The sequence below is a fragment of the Onychostruthus taczanowskii genome, unplaced genomic scaffold (assembly GCF_017590055.1).
Source record: "Onychostruthus taczanowskii isolate IOZ18803 unplaced genomic scaffold, ASM1759005v1 scaffold53, whole genome shotgun sequence".
NCBI lineage: Eukaryota > Metazoa > Chordata > Aves > Passeriformes > Passeridae > Onychostruthus > Onychostruthus taczanowskii.
Genome location: NW_024502902.1, coordinates 4,861,824 through 4,883,890, shown reverse-complemented (window position 1 = coordinate 4,883,890; position 22,067 = coordinate 4,861,824). Strand labels below are relative to the sequence as shown.

Here is a 22,067-nt window from a genome sequence, read left to right as displayed (position 1 = left end):
TTTAAATAAATATTCAAAACATAAGTTTCAAAAGTACTGGAAGGCACTTCAGATGCAATTTGCTGTCTAACAAGACAGATTTTGATTTCAAACATTTTCCTGATCTGAAAAACACCCCGCAAATTTTAAATACAAAAAATTCAGAAAAATTGAACAGCCCAAATTAATTGTTCTGAGAATCAAAAATTACATTTTCCTTTCAATCTTTTAAAGTGTCTATTTTTTAGATACTTTTTTATCTTCTGCTTATATATTTGTTGACCTGCTTGCCTGTTTGCCCCCAAAGCTCATTGATTAATTTCAAATTACTTTGTTAGAGGGAAAGAAGTCAGAGGTAACAAAGCTTCTACAATTGCCAGGAACACAGAGGGGGTGGGGGGGGGGAGAGAGAGAGAGAGAGATGCCAAACATTTTACCATTGAGAAATACACCGCAGCAGGAGCTCAGGATTTATTTAGATACCAGGAGATCCATATGGGAGCTAGATTATATAAATTGTAGGAAAAGCAACTTCAGCATCAATCAGCTGCATGGATATCAATCACAGCAAGTCAGGCTACATTAGTTCCAGCACACAAAGGAGTTCTGGTGTATTTAAAGTTGCACTTTTTTTTTCAGAAAGCCAAGTGTTGCTTCTTGGGATTTGTTTTTCTGTTTATTTTTAACAAGACATTTAAGCTCACCTTGTTTTTGTGTTTTTATACTAAAAAACATGTTTTGACAATGAAGTTGGTAAGTACTCATCTTTGAAACACAGAAGGAACAATCCAGAAATAGCAGTCCCACTTTCAAGCCTTCCACACAGCCCTAACAGAATTTGGGCATCCAGATGTCCCTTCTTCTTGGAAGAAATTGGCTCACTTTTGATTAATTCAACTTTTATAGATGGCATTTTTCCCAAAAGTTTGCTCAAAGAAGGAGAAAGACCAGGATGAAACAAAACCCTTGAGAAATCCCACAGATTACATTAATTTAGCTGCTGTTCCAAAGAAGCTGGCCCCTCACGCCTGTCAAAGAATTCCTTTTCATTCTGACCTTTATGTTTCTGCCAGAAATGACAAATTAAGAGCTGTCAAAAAAAAAAGAAAGCCGAGAGAAAACTGGTGTTTAAAAACAAAGAAATATTCCATCCAACCATGAGATTGTACAGAGAACAAAGAAGATAAGCCAACAGCTTACTTTGCTTTTCTGAAAGCATGTACTTAAAAATATGAGCATCAAAAGAAAATGTGTGCCCTCTGTACTGGAATTCCAAAAAGCAATGCAGACTTGCTTTCCCTTGGCACTGCACACTGACAGAAGAAGTGGCCATTGCAAGACTCAAGGCTTCTCCTGAGATGATAGGGTATTGGTTTAAGAATGTGAACTCTTGGCAAGCTGAAGAAAAAACAGCATTGACTTCAACATTCAACTTCAGCATTCCAGTGGGAATGGTCATTACTAGCTAAGGATAAAATTGTATTGCAGAATTCTAAATTTAATCAAAAAAAGGTTGAGAGGAAGAAAAAAAAAAATCCATGTTCCTCATTAACTCCACCACTTGACCTCCAAAAGCTTCTCATGACCATGGTGTATTTTGGATGACACTCCTGGCATAAGGCCATTCTTGTTTTGGTACAGAAACTATTTTAAATTTCCTGTTTATTTATAAAATGGGGAGTCATACTCTTTCAATATTCACTTAATTTTATTTTCTTAGGTGTTGGACATATAAGGCTTCTCAAGTCTTTAAAAAAATAAACGTGGGATCACCAAGTTCTAAATTAAAGAGAGAATGAGACTCAGCTTTCACAGCATGGACCTTCTGGTCCTTTATCAGCATTCTGTATGGCCAAATTACCAGGGTTTCACAGAAGGACAAGTTTTCCAGGAGCAACAAAACTTCTCAAAAGCCTGAGGTCTTTGCTATCATAACTGATGCTACTCTGGTAGGATGCCCAAACATATTTAAGAAAATATAGTGACTGCAGTAGAGACAGAGGTGCTTAAGTAGCAATTCTCCATCACCTGGAATAAATGTAACAGGAGAGGAGTAAGCCAGCATTATTTACTCCAGAAAGGAAACGAAGGAAGGGGTGGCTTTTTAACTAAGGAGAGCCAATATTCACTTAACACACCTCTTGTAAACCTGTTCAGGCACTCATCACAGTAGCACCCTTACTTATATGCCGAGGCAGCCTTTCAGGACTTCTTTTCTCAGAACTTTATTAAAAAGACAGGATCAATACAAAGGTGGAAGCTTCTGTTTTAAATGGACAATGGATTAAGTTTTCATGTTTAATCCTGTTGAGACACACATCAGATAAAACTCAGGCCAACTGAAGGAAACGTAGCAAAAAAAACCCAATTGTATGTTTTGTGGCTTTTTGATTACATTGTCTGTGAGGGAGTTATTTTCTGATGTTTGTTCATCAGTTGCAAGTGTCTGACAGATATTTTAGTAATTACTTGTTTGTTTGCCTCTTTCTATGAGCCACTTAATGCAAGCATTAAAAGTTTGGGCAGTTTTCATCATGCACATAGATCACTTGATAAACTTTTGGCACTTAACTGAAAAAAGCTGAACCCCCAGAATCAGTTTTTTGATTCAAGTATTCACAAATATGATTTCAAAATCTACTTCCCATGAATATTTAAACTAGATATTCATTGTTCCCATAGACAGTCTTCTCAATTAACATATTCACTAGGATATTTATAGAAACATACACAAAAAGAGTGTGAACAGCGTCAAAGTGAATCCATTTAAATACTAAGATGAATATTTGCAGCCTTCCTTCAATTTATTTTATTGTATTTTATGAGGTGTTTGCCCAACTCTGGCTTCAATCATGCCTCTACAGATGACTTTGACTGAAATGAATTGTCAGAGCTGCCCAACTCTGGAGTGAAAAGAGGACAACCAAGGAAAGCAAGTCCCAGGAAAGAAGGCAGGCTCTGTTTTTTAAAATGCTACCTGAGCCATTAAAAGAAACCAGTCAACTGCTCTCTCACAGACTCCCTATAGGATCTCACACAACTTTCAATTTTTTATCTTTGCATTACATTACCAGCTCTCTGTTTCCCAGGAAGTGTATTCTACACAGGAGCCCTACACAGATACTTTAGTATTTCAACCTCAAGTGGATCCACAACACAGAGACTGGTAACTCAAGTGTATTTTCATCCTCTCAAAACATAGGCGACTGTAAATCTGCTGAAGTCACACAGCCACAGTGAACTTTTTTCTTTTGCCTTTTTTTTTTTTGAGGAATCAGTAACCTAGAAAGCATGGTCAAATTACAGTTCCAAATCTCCATTTTACATAATCTTCATGGTAAGGGGGATAGAAAACTGCTTCATATAGCTTGGAAAATTAAGCCATTCATGGAGCTACCACTAGTTAGTAAAACTGCTACATTATCTCTAATGAAAATTCATCATGCGTTATTTGATTATTTTCTCATCCCTGTTTTAAATGCACTCCACCCTTCCTACTCCCTTACTTTGTCTTTTGAATAAATTCTAAGAATGTTGGAACAATTAGATTTTTCATTCAAAGTAACAGATAACTGAAATTATGCTGTCCTTGTGCATTATTAAAAACAACAGTAACCAGGTATATTCAAAGGCCATAGAATATTCAATATCATCTTTAATATTCTGCTTCATAGCCTTAATAGACATTTATACATGATTAATGAGGCTTTTAGTAGCTACTGCTGTCACAGCTTGGGTAACACCACCTCCAATCAATATCCTAAGGGAAGGGTCTCACTGCAAGTGTTGAATGAGAACTGTGAAGTAGCAGACTGCCATGTACTTTCTGACAAAATCCAAACTAAAACTCTGTGTTAAGAAATTTGAAATATTCAAAAAGCAGGACAGTGGAACAGACTGCAGTAAAGCATATTTTATATTACAGATTCAGTAACAAAGCTTTTAAAGGGTTTCTAATGTGATCCCACTCCCATGCAATGGCAAATGAATAACTTAAGTTCTCAGATATAAACACATGGGTGAGTAATGTAATTCCTAATTACATCAAGAATATGAGGCAGACACAGCACTACAGATTTCATACCAGAGATTTGAGTCTAGAGCCCTGAAAGATACAAACAAAGAAAAAAGAACTGCAAAAGAACAAAAAAAAAACCCACAAAATTTTTTGCTGTGACAACTCAGCTAGGTCAATCCCGTTACTTAATGAATAAAAGGCTACAGCGATTTTCCTACTGTATGCAGGAATCTTCAAACAGAAACATTCCCAGGCCTGGCATGGCAATTGGATTCACCAAGGGTAAATCATGCTTGACCAACCTGACTGCTTGCTGTGCTGAAATGACTATGAATACATGACCAGTCGATGTGGTCTCCCTTGAATTTAAGCACAGCACCTCTGCAGCCAAGCTGGGATTTTACTGCGTATATGGGTGGACTATTACATGTGTGAAAAACTATCCAGAATGTTGGGCTCAAAGAGAGGAGGCACTCAGTCATGGTATGTCTGGAAGTCCATGTATTCTCTGTCCTTGGAGGTTTTCAAGACACTGTTGAATACAGGCCTAAAAAATCTTGCCTGATTCCAAAACCCACATTGATTTGAGCTGGAGTTTAATGAGAGAACTCCTGAAGTCCCTTCCACACTGAACAATTAAATGAATCTATGACAATACCAGGTACCAATGATTTCTTTAATTTGGTGGAGAAAAGTCTAACAAAAACCATTTACTCAAATCTAAAACCAGATGTACTGAAAAGAAAATTTCTAGCTCTGTGATTAACAAAAGAAACAAGTGCTAGAAGGCAGAGAAGATGCTACTTTCCTGATGCTTTCAGATCAAGGAACAATGCTGTTGTGAGGCAATTTCTACTCAGAGAATCACAGAATGACACAATTGTTGATGATGGAAAAGGCCTCTAAGACCATTGAACCCATCTGTTAGCCCAGCACTGCCATGTCCACCACTACACCATGTCACTAAGTGCCACATATACACATATTTTAAACATCTCCAGGGATGGTCACACAACCACTTTCCTGGGCAGCCTGTTCCAATGTTTGTCTGTAGCCATGATATTCTATGTAAAATCCTTTGCTAGGATTTTTCTCCTATTCTAGCTTAGAAGCCTCAGGAAAGAAATGTAAACAATAACTGTCTGCTGCTGTGGAATGCAACAGGTGCATCTGTGACTGGGGCATGTTGGTTGTTTCTAATTAATGGCCAATCACAGTCAGCTGCATCAGACTCTCTGAGTCACAAGCTTTTGTTATTCATTCCATTCCTGTTCTTTCTAGCCTTCTGATGAATCTTTTTCTTGCTATTCTTTTAGTATAGTTTTTAGTATATCTTTTTAATATAATATATATCATAATATAATAAATCAGCCTTCTGAAACATGGAGCCAAGATTCACGTCTCCTCACACGGGGCATCAACCATATTTGTCAACCCTTTCCATGAAGAAATTTTTCCCAATATCCAATCTAAACCTCCTGTGGTGCAACCTGAGGCCATCTCCTCTTGTTCTACTGCTTGTTACTTGGGAGGAGAAAGCCACCCCCATCTCACTACAACCTCCACAGAGAGCTCAAATATGAGTAAAATTGTGGGAACCACTGTGGAGAAAAAACCCAAGAAGTCATGTAGAATAACAAAATGGCATTAACTTTTTGTCCATAATACCTACAAGTTAAGGAAAATGCTAGCTATTATTCAGCTAAATAAATATTTAACCAACCTTAGTTTTTTAACCAAGAAACATTAAACAATCTCCATTCAAAATTAAAAAAAAAGAAAACAGATACAGAAAAAGCACTGATAGTTACTAACTGTACATAATTTCCAGTCCTTTTCCAGTGCAAGGCTTTGTAACAGGTAATGGGCTTTGTTCCCTAGTTTGCATTTAAGATTAATTCACAGTGAGAGCTTTAAGTCACTTCAAATACTCTGCAGCAGCAAATTTCAAGATTTGTATTGAGTTCTTTGTAAAAACAAAGGATTCCACTCACAGAGGAATTTAAAACACCATGGCATTATCAATTGTGGACACAATTAAAATAGTCATTAGAACAAAGCAGCATAATATTCTTCTAAAAGCAAAAAGGTGAGGCCTGCATTTGCTCAGCTTTTAAAAATCAAACAAAATCAGTAGTGTTCTACCTGCCAGATCATTATTTATATGTACGCAATTAGCACCTCTTTTATTTCCAATTTAACATGAATCGCACAAGTGTTTCGTTCTAGAATGAGCTCATGGAGTTACTGCCCATTAAGGTGGAATTTTAAGTACTTGAATAAATTTTCATAAACAAATATTTGTACATGGCATATAACTAACTCAGAATTGTATGCAACACACACTGAAAATCTTTACATGTTCTTACTTGTGATTTAACATGGAAACCCCTTTTGTTTCCAAACACAGCAGAGATTTGTCAGCCAAGGATACATGAAAGAAGCTTGACATTTTAAACAATGCCTTTCAAAAATTATCAGACTGTAAACTAGTGACTGAATAGTTTTACAAGGTTGGAACACCTTTCCTCATGCTAATCCAACTACAGAAGCTGAATGACATTTTTTTACTCTTGCCAAAATAACATAACTATTGCCCAAAATAAAATGCTTCAAATACAATACACAAAACAAACAAAAAAAGCTACAAAGTAGCAAAGAGCAGGAGAGCCAGAATCCCTGAACCTCCCCTAACTGAAATATTACTGATGAACATCTGTAATGCCAGGAATAAAACTTCATCAGACAGACAATTTAAAAGACAAAGTAGTGATTATTCCATGTCTTGTTATAAAAAGTGCTCATTACATAGCTACAAGACAATGTACCTTTAAAGTGGAGGATTTTCACCTAAAAAAAAGAAGCAGACAGAAAGATATTCCAACTAAAACAATCCACTGAGAGTCAGGTGGATGTGGATCCAAACTACTTTTATGTAAAAAAACCTTATATCGATATTCATTGATTTTCTGTGTTCAGCATATCTGAAACAAGATGTTAAAAATCTTACAGGGCATAGAATAGACCAACTTTTAAAAATTGGAAAATAGAAGATTAGTAGACTGGGCAGGGGGGGAGTTGTTGCACATTTTCAAAGTTCAAAGATGAGTGGAAAACCAAGTAATTGTGGCCAGTAATTAACTCAACATCCTCAGTAGAGAGAACATGTTAAGGAAGGCCCTTTGTTAAAATCTGTACGTTGGGAACAATTTCATATGCAAGTCAAGATTTATTTAAATAAATTCAGTGATGACTGATCTACATTTGTCTGCTCAGCTACAAATAATTCCACACCCCACCACCACCCCTCAGCCATTATTCTTCTCCTACCTTCAAAACTCCCAGCAAACAGATAAATCCATGTAATGGCTGGGACAAAAAGGATGGTCAGAGAGGCAGCCAGGAATTTCCGTCGCCCTCTGCAGATTCCCAGCATTCTCCCAGGAGTGCAGAATCCCAACCCAATGCTGTTCCTATGTCGGAAGCAAATAGTCCACAGCCTCCCACATATTACTCCCTGAAAAGGAAAGGAAAAAATATTTCAACAGCTTATCAATCTACAGAAAGTTATAAACTATGCCAGTGTTCCAAAAGAGTTAAAAGAACAGGGATAAAAAAGGGCTGCTGCAATTGCAAAGTGGTACCCATTTCAAAAGTATCCATGACTACTTAAAAATAAAACAAGTTTTAGAAGTCAAATTAAGACAGTAAGTCAATAAAGCACACGATATCACCTAAATACACACTAAGCTCTGTTTTGCCAAGAGATGTCAGTTTTATTTACATTTTTTCCTCATTTTACTCTACAGGAACTCTGAGATCTTTGATGCCCATGTGTGCTGGGGTCCCATGGCAGATAAGAGAAAGCCACCCACATTCTTTCACCTGCTCCCAAAGAGCAGAAGTCACACCAGTGAATCAGTGATCCATCTGCAACTGGTCATAAACTCAAGAGAGTGAACCAAAAAAAGGAAACCTGAAGTTTGGGGATAGAGAGACGTTACTGAAATTACCCCCTCTGCACACCAAAAAGCAGAGCTGATGAGCTGCTGTGTAAACAGGGGAGAAGAGAAAGTGCAAAATGGGCAAAGAAGTATCCATATTCACACAGGGTTATCAGGGACTTTAGACTGAATACCATGAGAAAAATTGATTCTGCTGAATTACAGAGTTTTTATTAGGAAAAAAATAATTCTGATCCTAATTTGAAATAATTGTTCTGCATTTCAGAGGGGCCAAGAAAAAAATATACGATTATTTTTATTCACGGGAAAATTAATATTCCCACACCAGTGCAGGCATGCAGAGCCTAAAAATAATGTTTCATATTGATAGCAGGTTTTTTTGACAGGGAAGGAAAGACGAGGAGCAGACAAGTTAAAGGAAAGAGAAGTATTCAGTCCATGTAAATCTACTTCAGGCTTTGTGTGAAAGGGCTTAGGTTTTTCAATTCTAAGAATAAAAGTGGTCTACAAGAATGGTAGGGAAAGAAAGAGACTCTGGTAGTACAAGCTGTTTAATAACAGTGCCCTTTGACTTACGCTTAAAACAGCACTAGAGCTGATACAAGCAATGTATCATTTCTACAGTGACATGTTAACAATGGCTGTCCTGTGTCTTGAGAGTGTCTTAGCTCTACAACTCCATATATATTGCAGCAAAAATCAATTCTGAAATTAAATTACAGCAAAAATGAGAATGTAGACAAGAGAAATAAGTTCAGACAAAACATCTCTGGTGCTGGAGATACCTGGCTGCAGTAATCAGGCAAACTTACAGCCATTCCTTGAACATTCAATAGAGCCCACTTTACTACACTACAGTTTAAGAGCCATGATAGTACTCTGACCTTGGAGCTGATAAAATGGACTATAATTTGTCCAGAGGCAGCACAAAAAGCATTCCATTGTGTCAGCTTTTCAAGGCAATGAATGCCTCACCACAGAGATTTTGCACAAAACATGTGGGCAGACTTAATATTACAACTGTGGTATTAGAGTCACTCTGTGCTAGAGAGAGACACACATTTGGTAGATAAATTGTGGAGAACTCTTATCTTTATTAATGGTATTTAGATAATGATTACATTTCATTTCTTTTCCTTAAACCACATAGCTTGTACAACTCTGAAGAGAGTCCTTTACATGCCTACTTGAAAAACACTGATAATTTCCCAGACTTCTACATTTATAATCATGTATATTATAAAATACACAAAATCACATATTTTAAGTAGGAGTTCTTTTTTTTCCCTTAAATGTACTGGCATGAACCACTGACATCAGTCTGTGCAAAGAAAAATAAACCTCTGAAAATGTAAACTCCCAAGCACAGTCATTGGCAAATAGCCACATTTTGCACTGAAACATGCTGGACACTGCTCCTATCAATGACACCTGTAAAAATTACAGGTAACAAACTAAAAGTCAACACCACAGTTTCTCAAACCACACTTTTACAAGTGTGCTGATACAAATTTCCAGGGCAATGACATACAGACTCTGAGTTATAGTGCTGCTAGTGGATTAATTCCTCCTGTGGTGGCATATTTAAGAAATAATTCAATTTTTCCTATATATTCTTTTAAATATCCATGCAAGTTAAGTTTCTGAACAGGTTGATGTGGAGGATGGAATCCAGCTTTTCTGCCCTACAAATGTAAATTGCTCTAACAAATAAAAAAGGTATAATACACAAACACTGAACTCCCAGTTCAGCTGCGAAGGAAAGACAGGAATGTGGCAAATTCAGTTTCTTACAAATTGTCATCGTTCAGACAAAACAGACAAATCATTTTGCATATTCATACGTAACTTTTATCTAACTAGAAAAACATTTGGAAAATCCTAAACAGACACGTCAGCTTGTGATGAATCACCCTAGAAAATGTTAAGATACTTCTTTTAATAGTGCTTTAAAAGAGCCATAAGCTACTTTAAATTATGCTTCTACTATCTCCCCACCTTCCCAAAGTTGTGAATAGCTTCCCTTGAGTCTTAAATATTCATTTTTACTGTATAAAATCACAGCTCCTGCTGAGTACTTTTTTCCAAAGTAGACGATGCATCATGTGCAACCCTTACACAAGCAATTACATAAAAGGTCCATGAATGGTAATGAAGATCCTTGGCTTACAGGAAGAGATTTGGACTCATTCATTTTGGCTTTACTCAGAAACCATGTTACCTAAAACAATGTTACACTGTCAAATAAATTGAAAGAAGACATTGGAGCTCTTTTGACTTGATTTTCCTTTCAACAGGTGCCAGATTGACATCCACCACTTAAGGAAAGCGATTGACAACACTGGCTGTACCGAGGACTGAGCACAAAACACAGTTGCACATTTCTGTCACACAAGCCTGCAAATACCTTTCAGAATTCTCCTACAGTTTCCACTACTCTCAGCAGGACTGCCACAGTCCTACTGAATCAGAGTGTAACCTGCCTAAAAGCTCTTAGAAAGCAGTTTCATGGTACAAGCTGAAACTGAAGCTACTTCAGATGTGACATTGCGAGGCATATTCATCTTTTCAGTAAAATAGTTCACTTCATTTACACAAAAACCATGCAGTGCTCCTCCTGGCAGTTTTAAGTCTCAACAGCTGTGCTAACTAAACACCTGTGCTCAGAAATAAACAGCATGAAACATATCAGAAATGGTAAAACAAAGGACGAAGGAATAACCCAGCCAATTTAACCACAGCATCCAGGTGTGGTATTCCGATCAAAAAACAGCCAGGGGTCGCTCCTTGCCTTTTGCCCAATGTTAGCATTTTCAGATCTGAGCCACAAAGAGCATCTGCAACTTTATCAATCTTTTTTGGGTTTATCTCAAAGCAGGGAGACCAAAATTAGAGTGAAAGGGAGCACTTGTGTTTGCAGTTCCAAACTCAGCTACACCCCTCCACACACAATCAGATTTTCTGCTTGTGTCAAAAATACTAAAAAGCACATGCATTGCAGGATATTGTTCTACCTTCCTCTTAAACTGGGCTCCAAAAGCAGCATATAATTGTATTTTAGAACTATGATTTAGTAAATAATACCAACAAAAGCTAGCTACATGGACATCATATGCATTATGCCTTGCTGTCAGTGTGTCAGGTGCTCTACACTTCTAGGGCACACCAGTTCAGGATTTATAACACCTATGGCACAGAAACAGCTCCACAGACTGTACTGTGACCTCGGGCCAGCTCACCCCTCCCAGGCTGCTGCCAACCGTGCTCCAAAAGGCTCGGACAATGCCAGTGTGCAGGGTCACAGTGGAATTAAAATAATTTGGGGCTCTCATTACTAAGACTTACTCATGACGTACTCACCTGACCAGAATGACCCTTCTTACCTTCATGTATAGTCAAGTACTTCCATTAACTACGCTAACTTAACGGAATGGTTCCTTTGTTTTAAATTGTGGATTATCTCCTCAGCTAAGCATGAAGCAGCTCTCAACCAGTATGAACAGCAAATATATTAAAGTATGTAACACAACACTAATCACACGGGTATTCAGTTGCTATATATTCATTTTTTTAATTATGGCACGAGAACTTGACTATGTCAGACATTCAGCAGGAGTTCCATGAAACAATGGAAGTAATTATGAAAACAAAAATCAAACACAACTAACTAGATTTAACCGCTCTACTATAAAAAGCTTTCCAAACTGCTTCAAAGATTTTCTTGCCTTTGTTACAGTTAATCTTTTCCCAGTAATCTTCCATTTGTTTTCAGAGCCACTGGAAATAAATATATACAGTAAAAGCTGTTTACACAGCAACCCTGTGCCTTGGCTTTGTTGTGTTTTTTAAATTAATGTTATCTAATTCTTTTTGCTCTTGTAGTCTCTCTGCTCTCTTTCTGCACACTTGCAGTCACAAGAGTCAATGAAAAATTTCTGCTGCAAAGCTTTTCCCTTGGCTCTGTATCAATGTAGCATTCATCCCTTACAGGAGACTTTTCAGATTTTTGTCAAAAATATAAATAACATCAAGTAAAAAAGCAGTATCTCATGCAGTATCTTTCTGGGCTTTTTTAAAGTGTTGATAATGAGGGTTTATAATGAGTTTACTCCTTGACAGTCAGATTTTATCTTGCAGCTTTGCAGTCTTCCCATTATGGTTCTCATGTGACATTGTAATATTAAAGAAAAGTTTGGTACCATAAAGGCAAGGTGTTGAGTATTGTATTGTGTTCGTTATGTTATATGCCGATTTGGTTTGTTCCTTATGCCCCTCTCTGTTGTAATGGTTCTGCCCTGGTTCTCTCTCTCCTTGATCGCCCTGTCCGTCACCTCTCTCCTCCCTGTTACCCCTAGCAACCATTGTATCCATTCCCTCAGTCCCTCCCTGGTTCCCTGTCTGTCACTTGGTGCCCCAGCCCTTCTGTCTAGAATCTTCCATCCTGGGCATCGAGTGATTGGATCAGGGGCCAGGACTCCACCCCTGCTCTTCCCCCATTGGTTTTCCCTGAGTGTCTGTTATCCTCCCACCACACCCACATTAATTCCTATTTGCTGGAGACCACCTCAACTCCCTGTATCCACCCCTCCTTATAAACCCAGGACATTGTCCAGTTGAGGGTCTTCAGCTGGTAGCTATCCTGGACATTAAACCCAGATTGCACTACTGCTGGAGTCCGTCTCTTTTTTGCCTCCTGTGGCATAGCAGCTCTCTCTTTACTGCGGATCCTCGTCCCTTAAGGGGAAAGCCTTAGGCGCTCCCCTGACCGAGCCCCGGATCGGGAGGGTGCCCCCGTGCTGCCGGCGGTGCTGGCCGCAGCTAGCCGGGACACAGCTTAAGGTCAGCAGCCCCCGCTGCAGTTGAGTAAACACAAGATTAGGAAACACAATATGAAAAAAAATTTATAAATCTTTATTTAATTAAACACTTCTCTGACAATTTTCATGGTCTAAACCCAGACATCAACTAAGTACAACACAGCCACTCACTCCCCACACATCCTTCTAGAGGGATGGGGAGGAGAATCCGAAAAGGGGAAGACTCATGGGTTGCGACAAGAACAGCTTAATAATTCAAATGAGGTAAAACATTATTATCATCATAATTATTATTACTACAACAACAGTAACAACAGTAACCATAATGAAAAGGAGACAGAGAGAGGAATGAAACCCAAGAAAAAGCAAGTGACGTCCAATACAGCTGCTGACTGCCTGCTGACCAATGCCCAGCCTGCTGCCGAGCAGCAGTCAGCCCCTTCCAGATAACTCTCCCAAGTTTGCGCACTGGGCATGTTGTCATATGCTATGGAATATCTCTAGCCTTTGGGTCAGCTGTCCTGGCCATGCTCCCTCCTGGCGTCTTGTGCAGCTCCTCATTGGCAGAGCATGGGAAACTGAAAAACCCTTTTATTTGAATAAGTATGACTTAGCAACAACCAAAATATCAAGATGTTATCAACATTATTCTCATATCCAAAACACAGCACTGTTCCAGCTACTAAGAAGAAAATTAACTATATTCCAGTCCAAACCAGGAGAGTTAATGTATTCTGCTTCTCAAGGTTTTAGAACAGAAACAGCATTTTGAAAGAAAATGCAATCTCTTCTCTCATCAACCTCTTCTTCTTACACTCAGAAGAAATTAATACAGAAACAAATCTAAGGCCCTTTTTCTTCCCACACTCCAAATTTCCTTGGCATTGGAGAACCATAAAATCAGACTCCTTAATTCTACAGTACCATGACTTGAAAGAAGGATTAAGAATACACTCAAACTCAGCATCCACCTCACAAGTTCTGTGAAGCCACTTGAAAGTAAAAGATTACAGCAGAATTCCCAAATGCTACCAAATGCACTCTTTCTCAACTAGTTACAAGGAAGCAGTCCTATCTGTAAGAAAGAAAATAGCCAGTAAGTTGACAGCACAAATGAGTTCTGCCTTGGAACTGTGCTAACTGCTCCGAGGGCACACAGGATTGACATCTTTTATATCTTCACTCAGTACGTGCTGTGGCTTAAGGAAAATTCTATTAGTGCCCTGTTAATCAAAGTTTTCTAGAAGGTTCTGTTGCGGTGCGTTTTGAGGTGGGGCACCCCGGGGATGTCCCCGGAGGGCCCCCTAGGCTGTGAGTTGGCTGGCAGCAGCAGGCAGGCAAGGAGACTCCACACGGCTTCTGATCAGATGAAGGTTTATTTGGGGTCCCAACCTCGGGTACAGCATGGCTACTCAGGGAAAAGGGGGGAAGGGGGAGGGAGGGGGAGCCTCGGGGAGGGAAGGGGCAAGAGGGGGGAAGAGGCTGAGAGAGAGGAAGGGCTAAGAGCCAGACTGATCCCCTAGCACAGCTTAAGAGGGGAATTGAAGTGGGCGCGGAATCAGACTTGGGCCAATGGGATTACAGATACAGGAGGGTTCAGGGCAGGACCACAGGCTTAGAATATACCATACATTTCGGAGGGGTGAGACACAGCATACCATTTAAATAAAATGGAATACAACAAGGTTCCAGCTGTAAGCAATATTAGCACAGGAATGGAATCTCTCTTGACAGTAGTCACAGACAGAGAGAAGCAAATAAATAGCATGCTTTCACATTTTTCTGCTTTCATTTCCATGTACTCCTTTATATACATACATATATATGTTTATATGTACACTTCTAATGGTATTCTTTTTTCCTTTCAAGCTGATACTTTCACTCAAAAGAATGAAAGCCTGCAACTTCCAAAATTATTATTAAGAAATAAGACAATCTAAGACCAACAGGACAAGAGTCCTTTCCTAAGCCTCCACTAAAATTTCTGCTAATATGAGGAGGAAAAAATTGCAATCAGTTGAGAAAAGAGAGAAGCAACAAAATACAACCATGACTGAAAGATTTATCTTGCCTGTAACATTTCATCTGCAACCAAAGAATTATACTTACTTTTAAAGCAGCTACTTTTTCTCAAGGAGTTCTCCAAACCCCATCTTTACTCCAATTTCTCAGCTATATGGGCATACAGCATCAGTATTTCCTGACTCCCCAACTTATCTAAGGACTCAGCATAATTCAAAGAAAGTGAAACAGAGCCTGGCTTGGTTTGTGTATGGCAGAATTCTAACAAGACCCTATGTACACATACTAAGGGTACCTTAGAATTCGAGATCCCAATGCCACTAAATTATGAACATACTGGAGACCATGACCAGCCATCAGATCTTACAAAAGAAAAGCATCTCTCCTTCAGAATCACAGTCTACAGTCAGGACACAGCATTATTACATATATGAATTTCAGACTTGTAAAAAGGACATCACTTTCCAAATCCAAGCATCCCCACCTAAAGTAGTGGCAGAAGTCAATTAAAAAAAAAGGTAACATGCTATCTATTCTAACCTCGAAGAAAACATCAGTTTGTTGGTGCATCACTGCTCTGCCAACCCCTACATCAAACCTTCTTTCTACTTCATAATCAAAGAGAGACAAGCCATAGATTTTGTCCATTCACCTTGTGCACATACAACCACATAGAAAATAAAGTGTTCTTTAAAACAGGAGTAAGGCACTATGTGCATCATATATAACCCTTTGCTGAAACTTTTATGCTAATACTTTGCTTCTCAGCTGAAGTTCTTGGTTACTTGTTCAAAAGCAGAAAAATCCATCTCTCTATGAAGCAAAGTCCTACTATAAAAAATTCTAAAAAGCATGACAAAAACCTTTTTTGTTTTACTGCACAGATCTCAAACTACAAGTTCATTTCACATGAGAATTTACAACATGCTTACATATTCACAGCATGCTTACAGCAGGTACTTACTTGGCAGATGGAAATAAAAGCTGGCATCATACTTATAAATTGATCTTTATTAAATATTTGTATTAAATTAGGCAAATTAAAATTAAAAAAAAAAAAAAAAAAAGAAAGAGAGAGAGAAATGGGCCCAGGTGGCTCTCTCCTCAATCCTGACAGTAAGAAGGAAGGTGCCGAGGAGTGTATAGATCCCGTAATTCAAAATTCAGTTGTGCAGCTGGTACTAAGTCACAGGAGACACCTGGCTGCAGCAGTCAGGTAATGGATGAATACAGGTGTTTTAAGAAGGACTAGCCAAGAAGACCAGAAGGAGAATTTTTCTGTACGTGAGAACAGCTGAAATACCTGAAGCTCTGCTTGAGATCATCTCACTCTACTCAGCAGTGGTGAGAAACACCTGGCATGCCGTGTCCAGGTCTGTGCTCCCCAGTGACACAGCCAGAAAGGCCGCAGAGCCTTGGAGACATTCAAAACCCAACTGGCCTCCAGCAACCTCCTCCAGCTGAGCTTGCTTTAAGCAAGGTGTTGAACTAGGCAATCTCCAGAGGTCCCTTCCAAATGCAACTCTGTAATTCCTGATGCTACAATTTTGTACCTAGTCATAAAACAAATAGTGGGCATTTAATGTAAATCCTCAGAATTCAAACTAATAGTTATTCTGCTATGCATGAATGAACATGCACATAAACATTTATTTTGAAACACAAAGAGAATCCCAGGTTAAACTTTTAACTAGTATAAATCAATATCGTTTAGTAAGATCAATTCAACTAGCATCAATTCACAAAACCTATGGACTAAGTCTCTCAAACTTGATGAGAAGTTACATTTTTTATATAAGCAACAATGTTCTCACCTCATTACTACTGCCTAAACATTACCAAACCCATAAATATTTTTATCAAATTTATATAAAAATAAAACAAATGCTGAAATGAAAATTCCAAGAACTGCTAGTAATTTCCTATTTGAATAATCAAGAATCAGTAAATAGGTAATGAAGTGTAGCGTATGGAAATATGTGACCATAATCAAAAGCAGAAGACAAATCTTTTGCTACAACCACAGTGCTGCTTTACCAAGCACACTATACATTCTCAATAGCCCTTTGATGCTACTATAGAACATCAGATAGCACCAAGATTTGTGAGCAACCCTTTTTTTGGTAGGTTTCCTGCTGAAACCCCTGTGTTTCAAGGTACATATTTATTTACTTCTTAAATATTATACCATCCAAGTGGGCTGTATAAGGACTATTCCTGCAGGCTTTCTGAAGGCTGAGTGGGCTCTCCATAAATTAATGGGAAAGGTGCTTACACACCACACTCCATTTTACCTGACAGAAAAGCAAAGCTCTTGGAGAATAATTTGGTGTCAGACACTTTTTTAAGTAGGAAAGGCAGGTGTGGATTTAGCTTATTTCACACAGGACACGTTCTTGAACGCTGGAACATGGATTGATAAACTGGAAATTATAAACACAGATTTCTCATGGCTTCTTATTCAGTATCACACACATTAATGTGGGTATTAGACAATGGCACACGAGTTATAATTACAAAAGGACTAAGAAAGATGTTCTCAAACTAAACAAAGCTGTAGAAACCAGCCTCAAGAGGAGATGCTGGCAAAACCACTTTCTAAAGAATCCAAATTTTCCATGTGTGGAGTTAGCATTTCAATAGAATCATAGAAAAGTTCAGGTTGGAAGGGACCTCTAGAGGTCATTTAGTCCAAACCTTTACAAAGCAGGTTGAATAATGCTCCTTCAAACCAACGTATCATTTGCAGAGCTCTTTACTCTTCATTTAAAAACTGCTGTCTGAGGGAAGATGGTTTGCCTGAAGAAAAAGGGTAGTGGGCTCTGTGCTCCTATGTTCTCTCCATTTCGTGAAATTGCAATGATTTTCACTAAACATTTCATTACATCTCTGTGCGGAAACTTCACTGTTTGTAATTTCTACTGATCTCATTACCATCACTATTGTTTTCGGAAGTTCCTGTAATTCTGCAATTAGATGAAGGTACAGAAATTATAAATATAAAATATTTATTAAGTCTCTTATAAAGAAAATTAATACAGTGAAAAGAATTACCTTATTCAAATGCACATAATTAACAATCCCACTTTAAATCTGATTATAATTCATCATTTTCAGGGCAAAGGGGAGGTTGCCAGACCTTTTCTAACAAAAGGGAAAGAGGATAATGATGATGTTGAGGATCATGAAAGGATGTAGAGGAATGTAAAGGCATGGCCATGTTATATTAAACAAAAGCATGCTTTGCACTGGCTGATGGAGATAAGGAGAGAGAGAGGATGAACACCTCTTATTCCCTCTCCTAACTGCTTCTATATTCTAATATCTTTTAAGACAATTCGACTCTTTCTTTGTCCGGCAATAATTAATAAGAGCAGAAATCAAGCTACCCTCTAGGACTTCAATAGCAAGTCTCACGAGAGCAGGACAAAGACTGGGTAAGATTCTCAGAGAAGAACTTAGGTGAAAGAGATCCTTACTGTCATGTCTGAGATTGCTGTCAACTGGATGAAAGTATTTCACCCAAGTGAAAAAAACAAGCAGAAATGACTGAAAGTTTTATCATGAACATTCACACCTGCAAAGGAAATTCTGAAAGACTCTTCAGCTTTCTATACTGAAGTTCGATTCCTGGAACATTCCACATATTAGAACTTTATAGTTTAAAAACCAAGAAATCCTTCAATATGTCTTTATACGAAAAAACTTAAGAACACATATATTTATAAACTGATACCAAAGCCAAAACAATATATTTGAAATACATTTTTTAAGAAGTTAGTCTAAGCAATGGAGCTACAGTTAAAATACTCCCACGCATACCAGTATTTTAATAACTTGGCTCCCCTGCTCGTTCCAGATCTGTGATTTGCTAAGGTTCTCCACCTATCTTAGTTCCTGGGCTTCCTTTCAGGGCGAGACAGGTAGGTTCTTCTGACACTGAAGCGGGGGAATTTTTGAACAAAATTTCCCACGGGGGCTATTCCCTACAGACAGCATAGATAAGATTGCTCCCTGTGCAGTGTAACACTCCCCCAGTACTGCCTCAGCAGGTTTATTGCTGTCAGGCAATCATGCAGTGACTCAAGAAACACAACACATACCCCTCTGCATCATGACATGACTTGGGTGAACTGTGGCAGTTTTTGTGGATCATACAAAGAAATAAAAATAGTGCTCTCTTGGGATCCAAGCAGAGGATGTTACACAACACAGATGCAGCCAGTCTGTTCCACAGGGGCCAGGCCCTTCCCACCTCTTGGCCTCAAGACCAGGACATCCTCTGGAGGCAATGCCTTTGCAGTACAACTCTCATGGTTATAATGTCAGTTTTGTTACCTACAGATGGTCTACTCTATTCCTGTATCACAAGTATCACACTATCTGTTATCATAACCCTATGGGACACAGGAACACAATATTTTGAATCTATGGACCATGTAAACTGCAGATTAAACAGCAGATAAAATGATCATAAACTAAACGAGGTCAAATCAGTTAGAACTGTACAGAGATTGGGATCACAATACTGACCCCAAGGCCAATGCTTCACTATCAAGATGAGCTATACCTCACTATGTACTGCAACAGAGAGCAGTAACCACTATAGATCACTGACTGCACTTTCAGCAGAGGAGCTTTCTCACTTGCTCATGGGAACCTGTCAGTGAGACAGCATGAAAATATAATGGTTGGGAAAACAATTCTAGCACACTTCTAAAATAAAACTTTTAAAAACTTTTTTTGTTGCTAGGAGATGGAAAAATATAGGACATAACAATGCAGTTATTGGAAGGGCAAGAAAAGTAGTCCAGAGTTTTATTATTATTATTAGCTATTGTGATTCAGACAGGTTGATTTTGACAACAAATTACATAATATTGTTTTTCCGAAATTCACCCACAGCTATGAGGACATGACACAGTTTGGTAGGACAAGTTTTGTTTATTGCCAAGCTTCTATTAACTACTTCTTCAATTGATAAAAAAGAGTTTTTAAAAAAAGACTGAAAAGGGCTTGCATGCCTTTGGTTTTTTGGCTGCTGTGGATGAGACCTATGGATACATAAAATACATGCAGTGATTATATTTTTATTGCAGAGCTGAAAGAGAAGGTGAATCCTTTATTTCTAATTTAACAATGAACCTGCATTGAGAATATTTTAAAATTTAGAGAATATGCACAAATTAAACCGTCCAAATTTTTAGAAGACGTCATCATTTGCAGAATACAATACTAACGTTAATTTTAGGACACACAAGTTAATAGAAAATTAATTTTTTTCACCACTAATTCCTGAGAAAATACGAGCTGCACATGTTTCACAGGCAACATAGATGGTCTTGGATGTACTGAAGTTAAACTTTCAATTATTTCTCCTTATTTCTCAGAAAAGATTCAAAATTGTAAGACTCATTTTGTGTGCCGTGTTTTATGGAAATGTGAAGGTATACCTTGTGGTGACTACATTTCTTATACCGTGCTACTAAGACACATTTAAAATGTATTCAGTTGTTAGAAGGTGCTCTGGTACATAAAGCGAAGCCCAAATGTATGCTTTGAGTGTGTTAACAATGACAAGGCTGGAAATTTCAACAGTAAGGCTGCTGAAATACCTCTTCTATAACATGCTAAAATGTACAGTCTTCAGACGTTTTCTGGCATTTAGACATAATTTTGTAGTTAAAGGGTAAATTATGTTCTGAGTGGTTGATTCTTTGGCCACAACTTTTAAAATTATTTATCTAACAAAAAAACCAAAAACCAAAAACAAACAAACAACCCCCCAAAAAAACTAAAAAAACCCACAACCAACCTGTAAAAGCAGGGGGAAAAAAAACGTGAAAAATGCTTGTGCCAGTAATATGCATTACCTCCAAAACACATACCCATTGGTTTAGTGTTTCAATGGCATCAAGCAGAATTATCTACATTTGATTCAATTTCCCTAAAAGGAAATATTCTTTTAAAATGAAAATACATTTATTCCTGAAAGGAATAAATAAGTTTCAACTTGATTAAACACTGATATGGATGTTCATTGTTTGTATTTTGTACAGTTTATGTACTCTCTTATGGAATAATGTTTCACATTTGAAAACTTGTGAGATATATTAGTTTCCACCTCACATACAGCAGTTGGAAGAATACAATATTTTTTAAACAGACTTTGGGAGATTAAAGAAACCAGTTAATATTTATTCATACAGCTGACCTTAAAATTACAGGATCTCTACAGCCAAAGACTTTTACAAACTGATTTTGAAACAGAAAGACAGTGAAATATACTGAAAGCAACAATGAGCAGCATTTTAAATAAGAAAATGAAGCTGTAAGGTAATTGGATAGCAGGGTTAAAGACTACTAAAAAATATAGTACAGTGAAAAATATGCTGAAGAAAATGGTGTTGCTGTAAAATGTTCCTTAAACATACCTTAAGGTATTATGTCTTCTTTCTGCCTAAGTGGCCATTTCAACAACATGCATTAGCAGCCTGACAACCTTGGGTGTCTCAGAACTGAAGAGTTCCTACCAGCTGAGGAAGGGAAGGGGCTGGTCTTCTCAATTTCTTAAAAAGCACCTTCAAATCAGAAAGCTTTGAAAGCTTGTATCTGAAATCGTATTTGTAACTATAAAAACATGAACTTTTCCTTTTTTACTAAGTATGAACGCTGAAATTTTATTAGAACTTCAAGAACTGATCTTGAAATAAAATGTCACCTCCTCATGGCTTCTGAGAAAATCACAGAGGTTAGCACCACTGTTGGAGGCATTACTGGAAATGCACAGATCTGCTGGATGCAAGTGCCAACCACTATTTGATACTGATATCATTTTCAGGCTCTTATCATGCAGCTTTGGAATTTCTGAGTCTGATTCAGGCAGAATGTGTCTGCTGTATTTAACTGACTTCCAAACACACATGCTGTGATGACTAAATGCTTATAAACTCTAATAAACAGATGCTTGGAGTAGTTTGTAACCAATCAAGGTAGAGGTCCTTGAATATTTTAACTACTGAGAAGACCATACCAATTATACACCTACAGATAAGAATCCATGTTAAGACATTTACAGATGAATACTTAAAGTGATTCTAGCAAATAATTACATGAAAGAATTTGGGGGGAAATCTGCCTTTTGAACACAAACAAACACAGGGGCTTATCAGCTGAAAAACTATGAAGCATTACAACAGTTCTTTGGGAGAATATTTTACTACTTTCAATACTAAAATACTTCAGTAGTATAAACAGAATTTTTTT

General features: G+C 37.9%; 1 protein-coding gene across 3 annotated transcripts in view; it reads right to left on the bottom strand.

Annotated features, from left to right (window-relative positions):
• The window catches only part of LARGE1 (LARGE xylosyl- and glucuronyltransferase 1), a 272,087-nt gene that overhangs the window by 182,363 nt on the left and 67,657 nt on the right, over positions 1 to 22,067 (bottom strand). For all 3 annotated transcript variants that reach the window (XM_041416690.1, XM_041416691.1, XM_041416689.1), the window contains one exon: positions 7,328 to 7,514. In XM_041416690.1, coding sequence (XP_041272624.1) covers positions 7,328 to 7,433 — 106 coding nt within the window. In that variant the 5' untranslated portion in view covers positions 7,434 to 7,514. Of the gene's footprint in view, positions 1 to 7,327; positions 7,515 to 22,067 lie in introns of those variants that run through there.